The 22,198-nt window shown below is 43.9% G+C and overlaps 1 protein-coding gene across 1 annotated transcript; it reads left to right on the top strand.

Annotated features, from left to right (window-relative positions):
• Positions 1-19,024: 19,024 nt before the first annotated feature.
• MGAT3 (beta-1,4-mannosyl-glycoprotein 4-beta-N-acetylglucosaminyltransferase) lies at positions 19,025-20,688 on the top strand. The gene has a single exon (XM_056846928.1). The coding sequence runs from the start codon at positions 19,025-19,027 to the stop codon at positions 20,528-20,530; it is 1,506 nt and encodes a 501-aa protein (XP_056702906.1). The 3' UTR covers positions 20,531-20,688.
• Positions 20,689-22,198: the final 1,510 nt, after the last annotated feature.

Below are 22,198 nucleotides of genomic sequence, written 5' to 3'. Positions count from 1 at the left end.
TGGAAAACTAGGATAAATGTGTTGCCACATCTGCACAATGCATTGGAAATTCCATGTACAGAACTCTCAGTGGTTTATTTTTTTTTACTCGCGAGTTTGTGGGGCCCCAGTTTGGACTGGGACTGCAGCATGAGGGGAAGGGGCTTTTAAGACTCCACCCTGTGCTGTTCATCACAAATGCCCCCGGAGAAGTACTGTTCAGCCAGTTATGAAAATGTATCTCTACTGAAACCAATACACATGCATTTTCAGAACAGGACAAATAGCGCTCTCCCTGGGCCATTTTTGAGTTAAAGGGAATACTGTTGAGGAGATGACGACAAGAAAAATAAGAGAACCCGCATCCTTCAAGGGCCCGTCTTGGTGGGGTTTAAGGCTACCCAGTGAAATGGGCAAGTGCTGGCATTCCTTTGCACCAAGGAAAGCATGGCAAGCATTTCTTAAATGGGAGAAAGGGAAAGCATTCAACTCGGGGTCATCAATGGGATGCTACCAAAAAGACACTTTCGGCTGCTGGGTAAACTCAGTTGCTTGGGAGGAGCCTTCAGTCCAGTTGCCCGCTTCCATTGCTCCACAGAACTCACTGGGAATAACTGAGGCCCCAACCGAGCCAGTCCCTGTCTGCTGGAGCCCTCTTCTGGGTTCTGTTTCTTGCCCACGCAAGAGTGGAAGGGAATGTTGTCAACTGGCTTTTGGCAGTCTCCCATGGTGCAGGTGCTCATTAAATTGCTAATCACTGTATCACAGGTGTGTAATCTTTTAACTGGCTCGATTTCTTTTGAAATTACTAAATGTTGCTGTGGTGGTTTGATTTGCCTTGTTGGCCCAGCTTTCCTCATAGCACTGCATCAAAGAGGAATGCTTCTGCTCTCTCTTCCCGGCACTCTTTCTCCAGAATAAACTTGATTTTCACATTCTTGGCTAAGAAGCATTGGTGAGTCGCTGGGCTGCCAGCAGAGGCTGTGGAAGAGGCTACCGATGGACGTCCAGGGAGGTTGGCCTGGCTCAGATTCACATGTCCAAACTCCTCATGTCCTCCGTGCTTCCTGTTGACAAAGATGCTCTGGGAATTCCATGTCTGGAATTTACGAGCCCAGTTAGGATCATCATACGCCTCTCCCCCCACCCCAACTGCACAGTTCTAACCTGAAACCACCCAGGTAAGCTGCTATTTGGCCCTCGGTGAAACTTGCATTGAGGCCATGGAATGGATCCTACCACCCCACTGAGCAAAAACTGAAGCCTTCCTCCAATGAAAGAAGCAATCATTTAGGTTGGAGGAAGGCTCCTTAAGCTGAAGGAAGGCTTCAGACTTTGCCAGTGGTGTGGTAGGCTCCAGCCACTTCTGTACACATTTTCCCAGTGGGCAAATGGCAGTTCCCTGGTGCCAGTTCAGGTCACAAGAACCAGGGGAGGGGGGGCCTTGAGACCGCTCTGCCCGTGCTTGCCTGGGAATTAGGTTCTGAGCATGAAACTCCCAGAGAATAGCCATTTCCACGTGGGTTATTGCCCAGCTGTAGCTTGGAACCCCAATGGGAGAATTTGGAAGGCTTTTCACCACTGTAATACTGCAAAAGGAGAAAGTGTACTGGCTGAACTCTTCAGAGTTAAACTCAATGGTTTTTGGTGTCCCCAGTCACTTTAGTGTATGAAAGAGTTCTTTACCACTTTGCCTCCTTGTCAAAATTTCACCTGTGTTTGCATGTACTCTCTCTTTTTTAAAAAAAACACACACACACGTGTGTTTGCCTATTTTACCTAATGAACTTTGTTCTCAAGCACCTGTGATTCAAGAGCATTTCTTGCATTGCAGTGTTGATCTGAGGAAATGGAAAAAAATGGTACTGAAGGTTTCTGAATTTCAGCCCACCTAAAGGCAAAGCCTGTCTCTTCCTGCCTCACCCAAAGAATCCCTGGTATGTGAGAATGTGGAGAGGTGACTGGTGGGGGGTCTTTGGGGTGCTGAAGGATGCATTTGAATTGCAAAACCTGGGAGGAGAGGTACTAGATTAGAAACAACTGGCATTTGGGGGATGAATGAACCCCTGGTTTCAGGGATCTCCCCTCCAGAATGCTTTTGGTTGCTTTCTGTCATGAAGATGCAGGTATTAGGTACTCTTTTTCTTCCCCACTGGGAACAGAAATAGAGGTTTTTGTAACGTGTTCTCTCCTTGTGTGCCTTAGCTGCTTATTTCCACATGTAAGCTACATTCCAGTGGAATAGCCATGTCAGTCTGTTTTGCTTTTGTTTGCTAAAGGAAACTATGAAAGTCTTGTGGCACATTTAAAGATGTTCAGGTTTATTGCAGCAGAACTTTTTGTGAGCTAGAGTCCACTTTGTCAGAGGCATGAAGCGAACGAACACCCAGACAGCAGGATGTATGCACAGCAGAAAGAAAGGGAGAGAGAGAGAAAAAAGAACAAATGGGAGCAAGTGGCTACTATTGGAGGTTGAGGGCTGTATGGCTGGATCATTTTTTAAAGTTTCAACCCAAATGGGAATGAATGATAATCATGATAATAACTGTTACTGGTCTTAGAGCACTTGCTTGGTCAGCTCAAAATATGGCCCCTACTGAGATGCTGACTAGAGCAGTAACTTATGTTATTGGACTGGTGGCTTATGTTATTCTTTTGGTATACAATATTCCTTCTACTCTCTCTCTTTTGTTGCCATGATGGAAAACAAGGTGTAGTGGTTAGTGTGTTCGATGTTGAAAACCAAGGTTCAAATCCCTACTTGGCTATTAATTCCTAGCCTAATCTATTTCACAAGGTGGTTTCTATGAAAGTAAAATGTGCCCCTGAGGTGCTTGGCTGCAACTCTTGGTCCGGCATAGCTACTGTATTTACCTGAAGGGAAGATGACCCTGAATGAGAATCCCCTTTAAAAAAGTTTAAACACAAAAGAGTTTTTTTTAATTGCCGTACATAACTGTAACTTATATGTGAATTTAAGATGGGCCCTCTCTTTTTCTTGATGTGGAAAAAACCTCTACCGGTAGTCTTCCTTTCAGGTAAATAAGGATTAAACCTGTATGGAAAATGCCAAATCTGGATCAATAGAGAGCTGTGAAAATTCAGGATTGTATTGACTGGGCTACAGATAGGAAATTCTTCTATACATTTAGACACATTGTTCAAAAAGCAACGAGCTGTTGCAACCTGAACCAGCTACTTTTTGGTGGAAGCTTTTGTACTCTGTCGATAGGGTTGCTTAGGCCAGAGGTATCCTACGCGTGACAAGCCCTACGAATGTAAAGCTTGTGAACAAAAGTGTGTTCCTGGGCCCTTTACGCCACGTACCAAGCTAGGAGCAGCCTCCCCTTCTCGCAGAGGCTTGCCTATGGACATGGAGAAAATACCGCAGCTGTCTATGCTGTGAAGAGTGTTCAGCGTTCCCAATCCAGTCACCGATTGTCAGCCTAAAAACAGCCTAAAAAAAAAAAAGCCACGTCATATTATTTTTTATTAGGAGCAAGCAAAACAGTGGGTGAGCTTTTGAGTTCTCCAGAAATTGGCCTCAGGGGGGGATTTTTTAAAAAAACCCATAAAGAATTCCGGAGAACTCAAAAACTTGCATACTGTTTTGTGTCATTTTGGTTGGTCCTAATAAAAAGCATTATGTGGCTTACATTTTTAGATTCTGCTTTAGACCACTGTGACTACCTGCAACCTCTTTCTTATGTTTATCCTGTCTTCATGAGCCGCCAACAAGAAACTTCCAGTGTTCACCGGTAGTTTCCAGGAACAAGCCAGAATGTCGAAGGGGGTTCAGTTGTTGAGAAGGTGGCTCTTTGTGTGTGTTTGGGTCTATACAGCATCACATTTGGAGGAGAGTTGAGGCTTACCACCAAAGTGGACCTCCAGGCTCTGTCACTATTCAGGTTTATTTGGGAATTTGAGTGTGAGCTGGTGAGCCAAGGAGTCCCTTGTTAAAATCTCAGCTCAGCCATAAAGCTAGGGTAAGCCATTCTTTCACCGCCTCAGCTAAAATGGGGTAAATGCTGGCCTGTCCTATGGGCCGGTTGTAGGGATTGTTGAATGGTTTTAAGTGTGAATGGGAAAGCAGTGATATCTGGCGAATAATGGAATCAGAATAACCTGGCAAAACATTTTCATGGTATCTCTTTTGGCTGCAAGCACGTCTGTAGTCCCTAAGGTCGCCAACCCTGGTTTGGGAAATTCCTGGAGATTGGAGGGTGTGGGGTGGAATCAAGGGGAGGGGGGTTTGGGGAGGAGAGGGCCCTCAGCAGGGCATACTTCTATAGAGCCCACTCTTCAAGGCAACTGTTTTCTCCAGGGGAGCTGATCACTTTTGTCTGGAGATCAGTTGTAATTCTGGGAGATCTCCAAGCCCCATCTGGAGGTTGGCTACCCTATTAGTCCCTAACCGTTCAGCAGATTGTTTGCCTCATGCAAAAGACAAGCCTCTGTGTGGCATTGGAAAAACTGGACTGATTCTCTGGGTGTAACTTGGTTTAAAAAAGCAGCCACTGTGGTGGATGGGGTGGGGGGGCGGTGGTCCCCACAAACAACTTAGGGCCCTGGTGGTGGAGAAAGGCGGGATGTAATTCTCTGCGCTGGTGCCATTTCCTTGACTGAAACCGCCTCCCTCTGCAGTAGGATGGAAAAGGTGGCAAAATACTTGCCCTCTCCCCACACACGCTCACTGGACTAGAAGCAGCAGCCCGGGGTGCTTGTTTTGATCAGGGAACTGGAATGGAGGTATCTGTGAGTCCCCGATATCTTGTGCACTTTAGCCCTCAGCCATTAATGTGCTTTCCAGGAGTCTTGGTTCTTCTCATTTTCTCCCTTCCGTATTTGTATCCTGAATAGAGAGCCATAGTAGGCACTGTATCACCCAGCAGCCCCTCTTTTCCTCTCCCCCCATCCCCAATTTACTGTAATCATTTATGAATCAATTAGCATTTCTGGCTGCCGGAATTATAGAATTGCCAAATAACAAGCTCTGGAAGGCAATTGGGTTGCCAAAATGATCCAAACAACCGATGTTGAGTCGAACAAATTGCCGCTCTTGCATCTAGCCAGGGGCCAGTTTCCAGTTCATTCTGGAACTTATTTTGAATGCCAGGAACATCGGAAATAATAGCAAAGAGCATGTGAAGAGTGCAGTTCTCTTCTTACAGACATTCTTATACATCTCTGAGATTAGAAAGAAGTGTTTTCCAGATTTTTAAAAAATAGCTTAAAAGTAGACTTAAGCTCCATGCTTAAGTATCGAACTTCTCATGGGCTGCAAAGGTGATATAATCTAGTGACTTGATGACGTTGCCTGTTTCTATACAATCTTTCAGATCTGCAGTACTTGTGGGCAAAGGTTTTCTGGATCTGTAGGAGTATGGAACATTAGATGGCCTAACATGGCTCTGTGTATGCATAGCACATGAGATGAGCAAGCTACTGGCATTTTCCCCCAAGGGCTCCTTGGTGGGGGTGGCAATGTCTAAACTGGTTTGAAGCTGAGGACTAAAACTACACATTATGTGGGAGATCCATTAATAGATTTCCTGACATTAGATGTGGGAAGGGAGGAAGATTTGGCTTGGAGTTGCAGGCTTTACGAGAGGGTTTTTTAACCCTTTTCCTACCCACATGTATATGTTGTTGTCTCATTAGAAATCACACTCCCTCCAGAACTTCAGTTAGATGCTGTGGGGCAAAAATACAGGTTCCCAAACATAGAAGCAGAGCATCAAAGCCTGTTGTTCAAATGATCCTTGACTCATCAGTATAGAAATCTTTTAAAACCTATGGATTCAAGGGAAGTAGGCCCATCTTTTCTTTTTTCATCTATGCATGCACATCTGGGATTGTTGAATGGTGTGAGGTTCCCAGATTCTACCCAGGTGTGCTGTGAGTATACCATCCATGGGTTATGTGTTATGCCAGTGTTCCTTAAAGTAATCCTAATGTGTATGCCAAATGGTGTGGTTGTGGAGAAAGACTTCTGAGCAGGGTGAATAAAAATGGATGATTAAAAAAAATGTTCTAAATATCATAAGCTTCTGTTTTTCAAAATTAAATGTGAACATTGGCATGTTAAACCTACACGCCCATTCTCAAACAGAATCAAAGTCCCTTGATCAAACACATTAAGTTAAAGTCTGCTTTGTAAAGCCATAAATATGCCTCAATAGGTATGGTTGCCAACCTCCAGGTGGTGGCTGGAGATCTCCTGCTATTACAACTGATCTCCAGGCAACAGAAATCAGATCCCCTGGAGAAAATGGCTGCTTTGGCAATTGGACTCTATGGCATTGAAGTCCCTCCCCTCTCCAAAACCTGCCCTCCTCAGGCTCCACCCGCAAAATCTCCAGGTATTTCACATCCTGGAGATGACAACACTAACAATTGGTCACATTACCAGGAGCTAAATAATGGAGGATGAGGAGCAGAGACTGGAAAACCCAGTGTGGCATAGCGGTTAGAGTGTTGGACTAGTGCAAATCTCCTCTCTGCCATGAAATGCACTGGGTGACCTTGGGCTAGCCATTTGCTGTCAGTCTAGCATGCATCAAAAGCTTTTTGCGAGGATAAAATGTGGAAGAGAGACCATGTATGTTGCCTTGAGCTCTTGGAAGGAAGAGCTGCCCTGAGCCCGGAGGAGGGCGGGGTAGAACTAAAATTCTATTCTATATATTCTACAGAAATGGGCTAAATAAATATCATTACAGGTAGTAAGATCTGGCTGTTGGATCTGGCTCCAAGAGATGCCATCCTGTATGTCAGGAGGATCCTCTGTTGCACCCACCTGGGGTGACCTTCTACATTCCTGTTTTTCAAGCTACCTGAGCTCTGCAATTTGCTCACTTCTCATCTTCCTTTTCATTTTAGGGCAATAAACGACTGTTTGTAGCAACTACCAGCTGTTACTTGTGAAGACACATCCAAGTGCACCGCAAGATGGGCATTAGTCACCAGAAGCCCAGGGTGTCCCTTTTGTGTTGCAGAAATGTGGTGGGTTTGAGGCACAACAAAAGAGCTAAGCAGCAGAGAAGGAGCAAAAGTGAAATGCAAAAAGCAGCAAACTTTTTTTTTTACTTTCCTTTATGGTGTTGTAACGAGAGATTCCCTCCCACATCCTATGAGAAGATTTGTATTCAACCATTTTCAAGGCTTTGCTTGTGCGAAACTCATTAGCAGCAGAGTTCTCCAGGATTTACAACCTTTAAGTCTGATGATACAAAAGGGTAGGGAGTACGGTTCTGTTCTCTGAACTATTTACCAGCAAACCAGACAGAACACTTGTAGAAACCTTTATCTTTTATTGAGAAAAGAAAAGATTCTTTTTATTGAACAAGATAGAAAAAAATATGTGTGTGTATGTGTGTTAAGTGCCGTCAAGTTGCTTCCGACTCATGGCAACCCTAAGAATCAAAGTCCTCCAAAATGTCCTATATTTGACAGCCTTGTTCAGATCTTGCAAATTGAAGGCTGTGGCTTCCTTTATTGAGTCAATCCATCTCTTGTTGGGTCTTCCTCTTTTCCTGCTGCCCTCAACTTTTCCTAGAAAAAAAATATAGGCATGAAAAAACTAATCCTACAATCACTGTGAAGATAGAATGCTAAAATTATTAGAGTTCCTAGCATTGCTTAATTATGTTATAGGAAGTAATAGTTATAAAAAAACAAATCAGGTGTCATCTTTTTTCTTACTGCTTTTAGGGATTATCAAAAAGCCCAAGTTACCCCAAAATCTCACCCCTCTTCTGAGCCTTCTAGCCAGAGAAATCTGATTTGCTTGTCACAGTAGTGCATATTTATAGAAAAATATGAGTCTTATCTTTTTCTAAATGTGATCTATTACAATCAATGGTTATATCTAGATATCTGATTGTTTTAAGTACAAATAATCCAATCAGCAGGTGCAGTTGAGATGTATCTGATACAGCAAGATAAGAAGGCCAAACTCAGCTCTTCACTTTTATTAAAAAGCAACTGATCTAACATTTTCTGTAACAGTTTCAACTACCTGTTCAAAATGAACGTAGCTCTACGCATCAGAGTTCATTGACAGTTGAAAAGTGTGTGAGCCCTCAGTTAACTTGCAAACACAGCAAGAAGAAAGGAGTGACATCATTGCTACTGCTACAGTGTGAACACGTTTGGTTAGGCATCATTGTTTAGGAAATACGTGAAGCATCAATGTGAAATTTCATTTTTAGTCAGCAGCTTCCTCTCACCTTTGGAGTAATTGTTAAATTGCTGGTTTAAATTACCTGGATGTATATCTAGTCTGCTCTCTTTTTTTTCTGGGGGTATGTCACAAGTCCTTGGTGGTTTGTGCATGGGTGTGACCCTCCTAAATTGTGAAAGCGTCTTCCTCCTGACATTTTCAAACTGTTAACAAATGGGAGTGCAAACAGGATGTTACAAAATAAGAGATGCCTTTTCACAAAATACAAGATGCCTTTCACAGTGTTACAGAAGTATGAACTGCGGCTAACAAGAAAATAGAAAGGGGAAATGGCTGCTGCTGCTCCAGCAGCATCTCCCTACCTGCACCAGAATCTTACTCAGATGAGTCATGTGGACAGCAGCGTCTGGTCTGTGTGGTAGGCTCAGGAGCTCTGAGGTTCTCTCTTGTCTAGGCTGGCTGTTTCTGGTATGTGGAAAGAGGATACTTCACCCTTTGTCCATAGACCAGAAGACTGGGCACCTTGGTGGCAGACTCTCCGAGAGTCAAAACTATTGAGTAGCAGGGGTGCATTTGCTGAAACTGATGCTAATTGGCCCCTGGAGCAACTTAGCTGAGACCGTTTTGTATGCTTGAGAGTCAGCTGATGTAATTCATCTGAAGGGATCCTATGGACCTTTGGGTGCAGGAAGATGGGCAAGGACATGGCAGCATCCTGGCATGCGGGAACCTAGGGATGAGAAATGGTGACTTAGGCAGAGGTGTATTTTATTGGAATATAAAGGTTTTAGGGGGCTGACAACAAGTACAAGAATCCCTAATATTGAATGTTCATAGCATGCCATAAGATCTCTTTGGTCGTCTTAATGCTGCCTTAAGGGCAGCATTTTGACTCCTCTATTGCAGAGGATGGAGCTGAGCCGAAGCCACGGCAAGTCAATCTGTGAAGTGCCCACAGGACTTCTTTTGGTTTGTCTGTTCTAGCAAGCTGAACCCTACAGCCATGATGAGTTTGCACTGGCAAAAGAGTTGCAGAATCATGGATACCGGGAAAATATTACTGTTTCTCCATGGCCATTTATGCATGGTCAATTTTGATGCTCGCTCAAAGGTCTTTTTTTTAATGTGACTTTAAAAATACCTATTCACGGTCCCGATGCAAAAGGAGAAATTTCACCCCCACTCTCCTGCTCCTTAGTTCCTGTTTGCATAGCCATTAGCATGTGCATAGCTAACATACCGCTGTTATTGTTGCATGACTCCTTAAGGGGAATTTTTGCAGCAAACACCAAAGGTCACGTTAAAGGGGCTCTTAAGTAATGCGAAGCAGATATGCACTTCCAGAATGACGGTTCAGTGTGCAAAATTCAAAAAAATATGCGGGGCAAACCAGCCTGGAATGTGCTGCTAATTACCAAGCATAAATGGCCCATGTGTCTCAGGAGCCAAAGCAGAAATTGTGTTGTTGTTTTTTTACAAGTTGGGGGGGGGCGGTCTCCCAACTTGACTCCCATTCCCCTCAGTCAGTTGGCAGCTGCTGGGAGATTTTCCCACGTGGGTTCATGGGGGTGGCATATGATGGTCAACAGGCCACAGAATCCACGGAATCTATGCAATGTAACTATGCAAAACTCCCGTGTCTGCAGGATCAGTACAGTGACCATTCACAATGCCTGGGACCAGGAATCACAAGGCAAGTTCTCCATTGTTATATGAAGCCGACTGAGAGCCTGAAGTGGTCTTGCTCAGCGTGGCTAACGTATAAACCTTGGGTAGGCTACCAGTTCTCTTTGTTTGTTCCTGTGTTCTACCAGATTTCAAAAATGCCATAATAAAGACATGCACCATATTCTTTATTATAAAAGCAAATCCATAAACACGTCTGGACCGTTCATTTTAAAACATAGTCATGAAATTGTTTCCAACATAGCAATGTGGATTTTTCTTCCTGAATGTGTTTCTAATTTTTTTTTCTGTAATACCAAATAATGAGCATGTCATTCATAATTTTTTAAATAACCACATCTGACTTTGTTGCTTTAAGTTTTCCAGTTTTTAATGCTTTAATTCAATCAATCATTTATTTTACGGTCATTTGACCAAAAAAAATGCTTTGATTTTTTTCTCTCATTTTGAAAAGCCAGGCTCCTAAGAAGAGCTCAAGATCTGCAGTCTGATTAAAATGACCTCGGCTGCAATCCTGCACACAGTTAAACCGACTTAAACGGGATTGAAGTGATGAGCTTTATTCAGCTTGGGCCATGTACAGGATTGGATCCATGGAGAGTTTGTTTACGTACATTGTTAATAATCATCTGCCATTCAAAATCACTATCACTATATAAATAAGTCTCAAGTTGGTAATGGCATCTCTTTTTGTTTTGAAAGCAAGTATTTTTATTTAGCTATAGCCCTAGATTACAATCATGTTTTGCAGATTTTCAGGTGACATTTTGTAAGATTTAAAACATTTGGTAAGATTCTTTAGGCGCTTTTATGATTTATAACCCATCTTGAGTTACAGATGGTGGTCGGGAAATATGCTAAATGACTACAAAAATTAAAGGCAGCCAAATCTTGTTTTTAACTGTATTTATAGTCTGCCCTTTCTCACTGGGACTCAGGTTAGGTCACAAAACATAAAAAACAGTGGGAGAGCTATCCTACACTGCACTGAGAAAAATTTGAAGACTTTTTCCTGCCTAAGGACCCTTCTTCAAACTTCCTCTCTTCCATTGGAAGAAGAGCCACAAGTGGGAGGAAGTCTCCTTGGAGGAAGGTTGGATCCACACCTGTATAAGACATCCAGTGAACAATGACATAAGACTGGGTTTTTATCTGCCGGTACAAACATGCATCACCGAAGAAAACACCTTGAACAACTCTCAGAGAGAAGTGGAAAAGGTGATGCATCTTGTACTGTGAAAAGGGAAGATAGAACAGGCAGCAGTCCTTGTGGCTGTCTTCAGATTGGAGAAGTTCTGACCACTTGTTCCTCTGGCACGCCGTTCTTTTTTGTACTGATCAAACAAACTAATGTAGGAGTGTGTGTGGTTTTGCATTTCCCAAAGTTATTAAATGGGGAGAAAGTAACTGAAGCATAGCTTAGAGAGTATACTAGGCTAGCCTTAAGTCACAGGTCTTTATAAGGTACTTATTTATCTAGCTGGCATATGTGCATGTCTGACGAGGAAGGATGGTCCCTTATTTTACAAATCAAATTGGTGAGTTAAAAAAACACCAGAATAAGACTGGATTACAAAATCAGACAATAGTGCTCCGCTGCTTCCCCCTCCCTCCAAGCACCACAGGCCTGGGCTGAATCTAGTCCCCCTGGAGCTTGTTGTAGCCTTTAAAAAAACTGTGGGAGATTCCAGTTGTGGATGTCCTGGTTCACCTGTGCTTTAGCCCTCAGAAGTTTCTAGGCTGTCTGAAAAACATGGCGGGAAAGTATCATTGTGAGGACACAAATAGGAGTCGGAGAAAGGGATGTTTTAAGGTCAAGAACAGGCTCTCTAAATGTCTTTCTCAAAATACCAGTGATGAGCTTGCCAGAAAGAAACATTAAGAAATACTGGCTTTTCTTGTGTGCCAAATACTTTAATTTTAAATGTGCATTATTTCTAGGGCTCAGGCTACCACCTCCCTCTAGCTTGAGGGCCTATTCCAACATAAAAGTTATTCTTCCATGGAAGTGTTCCAGAATGGCTTTCATGAAGGTATGTGCTTGTCCCAGAGGAATATTCCAAAGCACTCCAATGAAGATCACGCTCCTCAGAACTGGCTTGGAATTGCACAGAGCATGAACAGTGCAAACTGTTTGCAAACGGTAATAGTATGAACTGGTGCAGTCAACCACAGCCATTGCAGGGATGTGGTAGGTCATGTTATAGCACATCATGGAGCTCCAGGTGGAAGAACCAATTTGGCAACCATGGTAGAATGGAAAGTTCTTCAAAATTGTTCTTTCTGTGTGTTATCTGAGAAAGCAAGATGCTTTCTGAAGACATATCAAGAGTCTAGATATGTTTGTCATTAAGCTTCAGTATGCAAAATAACTGGCCAAGAGCTATTCAAACACACAGAACAAACGCCCCCTTTTCCTTTAGTCTCTTATCTGTATGTCCTTCTGCCCTTCCGGATATTTATAACCGTAATCATCATGCTATCTGAGCCTCTCCCGAGTTAATAAATGTATGATGGTGAACACTTCTCTGCCTGCAGCTGTAATAAGAAAGGTAAGATTTTTGCAGGTGGATTTGGAGATGATGATCTATTGTGGGGAAGGCTAAATAGACTCCAGTGTTTCACATGTAGCTGAGGTGGTACACCTGTATCTGAAAGATACTTCTGTTTATGAGGGCACCCAGGATTTGTATGTGGAGAACCCAGTTTTTGTATCTGAAACTCCCTCTGCAGTGATACAGGTTTAGCACCTCGATGAGATCACATCCACAGCCCCAAGAACTGATGTGGTCTTCTGAGGAAAGTGTGCTGCAATTTAAGTCTGCGGTTTGAGGAATGGTATTGCCTTCTGTATGCCTCCTGCTTTTGGTGAGTCTCTGGGTCTTCCTTAATTTTATTCTTCCTCTAAATTCTGAGGGGGAGATATGATCTCCACCAGTTGCAACAGGAATGTTGCATAATTTATTCTGATGGCAAACCTTGGGCTGCATCCACACAGTGAGGATTCTCTGTTTTGAATTCACTGCTGTTGTGAATGCAGAGGTGTTCGCAGTGGCGATGGAGCTCCCATGCAGGAGTTCTCTGCACGATTTCCTCCATTACCTGCCACCTTCCCTGCCTCCCCACTCCTCCCTCCATTCCACTGGGGGGCTTTTTGAGAGCTGTAAAATGGGTAACCGTTATAACGTTGTAGGACTTAGCAGGTACCGATGCTAAAAAGCCCTTTAGCGGCCTGGCAGAGAAAACGGTGGCTTGGAAGGCTGATGGAAGGGAAATGGTGCCGATGGGGATGGGATCTCTGAAAACATGGCAACTTCCCATGCAGATGATGTGGTGACGCACTTGAACTGTGCTCTTCCCTAAAGAGTTGAAGAAAAGCAAGTTTGGGAAAGAATGATCAGAGCACCATTAGGCAATGACTTCTTCACAGGGTGGATAAAAATCAATGATATTGTCGAAGGCTTTCACGGTCAGAGTTCATTGGTTCTTGTAGGTTATCCAGGCTGTGTGACCGTGGTCTTGGTATTTTCTTTCCTGACGTTTCGCCAGCAGCTGTGGCAGGCATCTTCAGAGGAGTAACACTGAAGGACAGTGTCTCTCAGTGTCACTGTCCTTCAGTGTTAATCCTCTGAAGATGCCTGCCACAGCTGCTAGCGAAATGTCAGGAAAGAAAATACCAAGACCACGGTCACACAGCCCGGATAACCTACAAAAACCAAAAATCAATGATTTTTTAAAATAAAAAACTGAAGTTTAAAATTTAAATCAGATTTTTAAAATTTAAATTGGACTTTTTAAATAAAATGGTTTTTTTTAATTTAAATTGGATTTAAAAATAAAATAAAATGTTTTTGAGGAAAAATCTATCTAAAGATAATTTTCTATTTAACATACATTATAGTCCAAAGATTATTCACCGTGAAATAAAGATTAGTTTTAATTATGTAGCATAATATTCATGCAATGTTTAATTTTTTTGGGTAAATGAATAGGGTTGCCAGGTCCCTCTTCGCTACTGGCAGATTTTCGGGGTGGAGCCTGAGGAGGGCAGGGCTTGGCGAGAGGAAGGACTTCAGTGCCATAGAGTCCAATTGCCAAAGTGGCCATTTTCTCCAGGCGAACTGATCTCTATCGGCTGGAGATCAGTTGTAATAGCAGGAGATCTCCTGCTAATACCTGGAGGTTGGCAACCCTATAAATTAATTCCATTAACCCATTCACAATATCATGCTCTTCCAGAGGTTTCTGTAAGATTATTTTGGGCAAGTTTTCTAACTAGAAGATATTATTACAGATCCTTGGTTTTGCAGTTCTCAAAACTGTCAATTTGTGTCTGCAAAGGTAAGATGCCTCTTCATCACATCAAAAAAATGTTCTAAAATAAACATACAGAGCTGAGAAAAAGACCTTAATCTCATTGTTCCTTTGCGAATCTATGTACACAGAATCAACCCCTTACCTCTTAAGTGCTAAGTTTCAAGAAAAATGAATAGAAAATGGTTTGAACTAGAATAGATTTGCACAAGGAGCGAAGTGTGAGGACAGAGGGGCAAGCAGTAAAAATGAAAGTGAAACCTTTGGAGCAGAATGCTGCACAAGACTTGGGATCTTTGGGTGCATAGCTTGTTTATCATATTATTCTCTCCCTGGAGGAGAAAATCTATAATAGCAGCAGACCATAAAAGAGACCCAGTTTGGGAATATTTTAATGACGTTCCTCTACCTACGGGTAAGGCAGACAGACATGTGTGCAAAATGCAAACACTGCAACAAAGAAATGCAAGGCCTGGTGGCCTGAATTAAACTGGAGATGGATAATTATGAAATTATTGTGAGGTGAACTATGTATACATTTCTAATAGTATAACCAAATCAGTGATTTTTGATATAACTGTAAAACTAATCTGAAAAGTTATTATTCTAAAAATGAAACCTTCATTTGATGGAAGATATTAAAATTATACCAGCAAGAATGAGTCTTTATGTTGAAAACCATGATTTAAATCTAGCTATATTGACTAGTGATTTCAGTTGTGGTTTAAATCGATTTGATTTAAATCAAACCCACCCTGCTTCTTCATATGGATGGTCCAAAAAACGATGCTCCAGTTTGGTAGCGAAATCGGAGAAAAGCCTCCATGAGCAAGCAGCCTCGATCAGGGTTCTGTTTTGAAGGCAAATGGCAGTGTAAACAGCACAGCGGCGTGACACCCATCAATTACACTCTGACTTGGCTGAACAGATTAACAGTGTGTGTTTATCCAAGCAGCTGATAGATGCACATTCTTCATCTCCATCTTCATCTCTCTTTATAACCTTTGCCCATCCTGGACGAGTGTTTGTTTATTGGGAAGGTGACTCGCAGTCTCTCGGCGAGCCGATGCCCCTGCATCCTTGACTCGACGCTGGCATTCCCAGCGCATTAGGACTATGAACAAATGTATGCACTTGTTTACCCTCGGGCGAATAGAACTTGAGCTGCCAGGATGGGCTTGGTAGATGTCTTTGGGATGAATTGTCTGGACGATAGCCCTTCCCACTTCACTTCTTGGCAGTGGTTCTCGGGTAGGAAGGCTAGTAATGAATTAAGTGGGGAGGCAGACAAAGAGCGCATTTCTCTCTTCTGCTTGGGTCTCTGATTCTTGAACCAATTAGTTTGAGCACTGTACCATGATGGTTCCAGAAAAGATGAGAGGGGGGGGGCTGACGGGCAGGCTTAATCTTTAAACTGCTTCTGTTCATGCTCTGGGACTGGTGAGCAAAGAATATAAAGCAAAATAACATTAAAAAAATACCACAGTCCTGCTTTACAGTCATGGCCTATATGAATTAACTGCAGAGAGCTGCTGGCAGCGGTCCCTGAGAAATCTTGGCAAGACAGATAAGGCTACAAAAGTACAGTGCTGATCTTCAAAAAGAAGGTACGGGGAAACTGCTGGTCTGGCAGTTGAAATCTGTGCCCCTGGGAAAGATGATTTGGATAATAGAGTAGAGAGCGGGCGCTTCAAATTTGTAGGTGGCAGCAAACAGAGACCCGCCACAAATGCAGCAGAGAAAAGGCAGAGCGATTCAAAATGCCCTTGATCGATCCTACCAGTGAAAGCAGATGGTTTTTATCGAAGTACTGGAATGAAAAAGCTCTTGGAGAAGCGCACCAAGAGTGACAACTGCCTAGTATCTAGCATCACTCTGGGTGTTACAAGAGGCCTGGCGCTGCTATCATTCTGTATCTCTCTTCCTTTCTTCAAAGTGTTACAAGACACGTTATCAGGCAGTGTGTTTCCCTGCCAGTGACAGCCAGTGATCAGAGGGAGGGGTGGGGAAACACCATTGTCATCCCCTGCGTATTACTAAGGAAGGAAGACAGATTTCTCTGTGCTGTAATGTGTGATTCCTCTCTGACAAAGGCCTAGGGCAGTTCTTCCAAAACTAAGTGTTTGGGCACACTAGTGTGCTGCAAGAGGAGCTTTGAGTATGCCTTGGAGGAATATAAGCTATCATGTTGGCTGCACCTACAATTCCTGCCTGGAAATTGGAGAGGCCCCATGTAGCCTTAATTTCATTGTGACCGAGCACTGAGGAGAAGAACAGCAAAATATGAACCATTCATGCATGGCACTTTTTATTTTCTGCTCTTCCTTTGAGCAACTAAAGGGGGGGTAATGCCTGCCGGAGTCTTTGGCTGCTTCCACACGAAGGGCTTTATCTACACATGAAGCTGGAATAGGGTTGCCAGCTCTGGATTGGGAAATACCTGGAGATTTTGGGGGCGGAGCCTGAGGAGGGAGGGGTTTGGGGAGGGGAGGAACTTCAATGGGGTATAATGCCATAGAGTCCACCTTCCAAAGTGGCCATTTTTCTCTGTGTCGCCTGAAGATCAGTTGTAATAGCGGGAGATCTCCGGCCACCACCTGGAGGCTAGTAGGAGAAAAAGACACCACTGTACTACTATCAGGAGATTAGGAAATCAGTACAGGGGCGACAAAATTGTACAATAACAATTACTGTTAAGTGCAACCAATATTTATCCTATGGTGTCTAAATACAACTATACATATAAACATACAGTGTTATGTACAAGCATACAAAAATAACAAGCACAACCAAACAAGTCCACATGGATGGTGACACAGACACTAACAAAATTCACAAAAATGCAAGGTCTTTGGCAAGGTGCTGCATTCTTCTATAAGTCCCATGCAGGTAAGTGTGCAATTCTAGCAGAAATACCAATTTTAGAGGAGTAACTTGATGGAGGATACGGCCGTTTCAAATTCTTATGGGTAGAATTCTTCATCAGTCCTTCATATAGATTCCTCTAATATTGCACATCTTAAAGATTAAATTTCAAAATACTGGATGCATGTTAGTTCCCACGAAGGGGAACTAACATGCATCCAGTATTTTGAAATTTAATCTTTAAGATGTGCAGTATTAGAGGAATCTATATGAAGGACTGATGAAGAATTCTACCCATAAGAATTTGAAACGGCCGTATCCTCCATCAAGTTACTCCTCTAAAATTGGTATTTCTGCTAGAATTGCACACTTACCTGCATGGGACTTATAGAAGAATGCAGCACCTTGCCAAAGACCTTGCATTTTTGTGAATTTTGTTAGTGTCTGTGTCACCATCCATGTGGACTTGTTTGGTTGTGCTTGTTATTTTTGTATGCTTGTACATAACACTGTATGTTTATATGTATAGTTGTATTTAGACCCCATAGGATAAATATTGGTTGCACTTAACAGTAATTGTTATTGTACAATTTTGTCGCCCCTGTACTGATTTCCTAACCACCTGGAGGCTGGCAACCCTATTTGGAAGCAACATGAACAAAGCTCTTGTGGGGCTGGCAACCCTATGTTGGAAGCAACATGAACAAAGCTCTTGTGGGTTTTAATGTCCATTTTCAGGCATGTAGGGGCCCGATTCCAATCAGGATTAAGGCACAAGGTGGGGGTAGGCTCAAATAACAGTGGCCTGGGGCTGTTTTTATGTTGGGAAACTAGTGTGGCATGGAGTGAGCCTTAAACCTCTTGTGCTGTGATCCCAAACAGAATTGGGCCCCCACAAACTGAAAATTAAAAATTATGAAAGTTCACTCCCTGGATTGTGTGTAGTGCAGTCCTAAAGCAGTTTTGCACTGCTTGGTCTTTCCTCTTCTGAAAGTAGAATTGAAACTGGGGTTCCATATAGCACTTGAATAGCACTATATGCCCCATAATATTCCTACAGTGCCCATCCCTTTTGAAAATATCTTACTATATACTTAATTGGAAGTTTGTCCTTTTCGTAAAGGTTTTGTTTCTCCCTGTAATTCTCTGTGTTCCATTGTTTTACTTGCTGTTTCTCAATAGTTTAATTCCTTCCTCCTCCCAGGGAGAACTGATAAATACTGCTTTTCACTTTATAGCCATTGTTTAATGGCTGCAATCCTGTGATAGCACTGCAATGGCTATAAAAAAATGAAAAGAGAATGCCTTTGATTGCAAAGTGAAAAACAGTACTTAAGTCTCCTCAGAAGCATGAACGGATGATACAGAAGTGTGCCAATAGAATAGAAAGCAGGGAGCCAAATTTAAAGGGACTGCAGGCTTGAGAAACCTTGAAAGCACTTCGACTGCCCACACAGAAAGCTCAACACTTCAGTGGTACTTAAGAAAAAATGCTATCAATCAGGTTTGGAAAAAAATGGGAGGACAACAGGGAAAATACTGGAATGCAGCGACGTTGCCAGTGATGTCTGGATTCTGTATTAAAACGGAGTGACTGATGGTAATTCCAGATTAAACGGCTAGTGTGGAAGTGATCTTTCATGACTAACTGTCCAGCTTGAGGTAGGGAAGAGAGCAATCCTAAGAAGGTCTATTCAGACAGTATGGGTATAACTGCTGTTCTCCAATCAGAAACCTTGCAATAGGGCAAGTGGTAGGTATATGAAGAAAGTACTTATCTCTGGTTGCTCTAGATTCTAATTGATTTGGGAGGTCACTGGACTTGGGAGGGAGGCAGAGATAAGGGAAGGGGGATTAGACTGGATTCTAATTTAACTCAGGTTTACCATCCCTGCACACTCTTGTTTTTGTTTTTTTTCAATCAGTGGTTGAAAAATCCTTGTAAGCTAGTAAAAAATTAACATGACTATTTCTTCTCTTGTTTCCTCCCATCCCAGGATGAAGATGAGACGCCACAAGCTCTTTCTGACTCTGTGCATGGCTGGTCTCTGCCTCATCTCCTTCCTTCACTTCCTGAAGGCCCTCTCCTATGTCACCTTCCCCAGGGAGCTGGCGTCGCTGAGCCCCAACCTGGTCTCTAACTTCTTCTGGAACAATGCGCCCGTCACACCTCAAGTCAGCCCCGAGCCAGGGGTTCCAGAGTTCCTCCGCACGCCACTCTATTCCCACTCGCCTTTACTTCAGCCTCTTTCCCCAAGCAGAGCCAGTGAGGAGTTGCACAGGGCGGAGTTTGTGCTGCCCGAAGACGCTTCGGAATACTTCGTACATACCAAAGCCGGCGGGGTCTGCTTCAAGCCAGGGACCAAGGTGCTGGAAAAACCACTAGCAGGCCGGCCAGATGAAAAACTAGAGGGAGCTGCTTCAGAACGCGCAGGCCGGAAACCTCTGAGCACTAATGGGGCCAAGCGGCGGAAGTGGGTGGAGTGTGTGTGCCTGCCTGGTTGGCACGGGCCTAGCTGCGGGGTGCCCACTGTGGTCCAATATTCCAACCTACCCACTAAAGACCGTCTGACACCACGAGAGGTACCCAGGAGAGTCATTAATGCCATCAATGTGAACCATGAATTTGATCTCTTGGACGTGCGTTTCCATGAACTGGGGGATGTGGTGGACGCCTTTGTTGTCTGTGAATCGAATTTCACGGCCTACGGCGAGCCGCGCCCACTCAAGTTCCGCGAGATGCTGCTCAACGGGTCCTTTGACTACATCCGCCACAAGCTGCTCTACGTCTTCCTGGATCACTTCCCTCCTGGTGGCCGGCAGGACGGCTGGATCGCTGATGACTATCTGCGCACGTTTCTGACTCGGGACGGCGTCTCCCGCCTCCGCAACTTGCGGCCTGATGATGTTTTCATCATTGACGATGCAGATGAGATCCCAGCCCGTGATGGCATGCTCTTTCTCAAACTGTACGATGGCTGGACAGAGCCCTTTGCTTTCCACATGCGCAAATCTCTCTACGGCTTCTTCTGGAAGCAGCCTGGCACCCTGGAGGTGGTCTCTGGTTGCACAATTGGAATGCTTCAGACTGTTTACGCCACAGATGGGATCCGTCTTCGCCGGAGGGAGTATTATACCATGCCTGGCTTTCGGCAATATGAAAACAGCACAGGCCACATCCTGGTACAGTGGTCCCTGGGCAGTCCTCTCCACTTTGCTGGCTGGCACTGCTCTTGGTGCTTCACACCTGAGGGAATTTACTTCAAACTGGTGTCAGCACAGAACGGAGATTTTCCCCGCTGGGGAGACTACGAGGACAAGCGGGACCTCAATTATATCCGGGAGCTAATCCGGACTGGGGGGTGGTTTGATGGTACCATTCAGGAGTACCCTCCTGCAGACCCCAAGGAACAAATGTATGCCCCTAAATATCTGCTGAAGAACTACCAGAGGTTTTCTTACTTACTGGAGAACCCCTACCAGAAGGCAAAGGGGGCTGGGTGATGGGAGTGGGGCTTGCATGGGGAAACTGGAACTTCGTGGATAAAGGGAGAGAAATGAGGCATAACTCTGGTCTTTTCCTTTTTTCCCTCCTCTCCAGCTGGGGAAGTTTACATTCTCTTCAGCCTCTGTCTGCCCCATTCCAGAAATGAGACTTGGGGGGGGGGGGAGATTCCTAATCATGTTAATGAAGACCAGAAGAAGTAGGAATTGGCCCCAGGAACTAGCAGGAGATCCTGGCAAAGCCCCCTCGCCTCTCCTATAGGATGGGAGAAAAATCTTATGCAGGTAGCAGATGGAGTGATGTACTCTGTGCTTGAGATATGGGGACACGCAGGGGCGCAACAGCTGGAAGCATGGTGAGGTGAACATGAATTAACCTTTACAGTCTTTTTAGTTTTGATCGGGATGGTGTCGAACTCCGCTTTAAAAGCTGGTCTTCTAAGTCATATGAAACTTAGGACATCCTTCCATTCCACGTCTTGACATGCTGTCATTTGCTCAGTCCATAGAGATTGCAGACAAGGGAAAGGGAGCTGAAGGCAAACAAGGTCTGGACTATTCTTACAGAGCTTGTACTAAGACTTGGCCACCGAGAACTCTGATTCTGTTTGCTCTTACTGCAGATGGCAAGAACCTTAATTAGGAAGTGTGTGTGTGTGTGTGTGTGTGTGTGTGTGAGAGAGAGAGAGAGAGAGAGAGAGAGCGCTAGCTTGTAAAGGACAACAGGAGTTGCTGTGCTCTTTTAAGATATGTATATTTTGCCATGTCTGTGTGATGTTAGTGGGTGTGCACACAAGCACACTGCGAGAGCACGGTTGCACCAAAGAACTCTGCTTTTCATCTGCTGATCACGGACAATTCAGGGAAAACCTTCTACAAACTGGCAGGCTATGAAGGCTGTCTAGCTTGTTCAGGAAATGGATGTGTTGCTGCCCAACACTGAGTGTGGCAAGTAGGGTCTTCAGCCAGCAGATTTGCAAAGGGAAGAATACCCATGGAGGGTAAACCCTCCTTCTTCCATAACAACAAAATGTGATGCTTGCATTTTCAACTAAAATGGTGTGTGTGTGTGTGATGGCACTGGAGTTGCTTCCAAGGAAAGGGGAGATTAGGATACTAAATATACCCAGCTATAATGCCCATCCCAGAAGTATGACAGTACTTGGCTCAATGATGATGCCTTTTTGAGGAAAAATGCTGTTGTGTTGGTATGCAAGAGCTGGGCCTGTAATGTGACTGGCATGGGGGAAAGAAGTCCATTTGATGAAGCAGATGCAAAAGCCCAGCAGCTAGAGCCAGATGCCAATCATTTAAATATCCTGTTGTTGCTGGCATCCATCTGCCCTTCTGTGGAGTGGCCTAGTGCCTTTCCAAATCGCTTTATGGTGTTGGTAACTAAGTCAGGGTGAAGCATTTTGGAAGCACCATGTTATGTTTGCTGCTAGGGAAATAAGTGAAGCTTTGAGCCCCCTGTGCTTAATACAAGAAATGGGAAGTGCATGTACAGTAATAGGAGGAGCCTCTAATTATGAAAAAGAAAATCTTTGCTAGTTGGAGAGATTGTGATATTAGTGTGTGGTTGTTTTTCCAACTCTGCCTCCCCTCTGTTTTTACATACTGCCCCACCCTTATGTCCAGTCCCCCTAGACCCTCTAGAAAGGGCAGCGA

This window comes from Euleptes europaea, chromosome 3 (assembly GCF_029931775.1).
Source record: "Euleptes europaea isolate rEulEur1 chromosome 3, rEulEur1.hap1, whole genome shotgun sequence".
Lineage (NCBI taxonomy): Eukaryota > Metazoa > Chordata > Lepidosauria > Squamata > Sphaerodactylidae > Euleptes > Euleptes europaea.
Note: the sequence above shows the minus strand (reverse complement) of the source record. Positions and strands in the feature narration are given on the sequence as shown.

Coding starts and splice junctions, on each gene's coding strand:
- MGAT3 (XM_056846928.1), top strand. CDS start 19,025: ATGAAGATGAGACGCCACAAGCTCTTTCTGACTCTGTGCATGGCTGGT.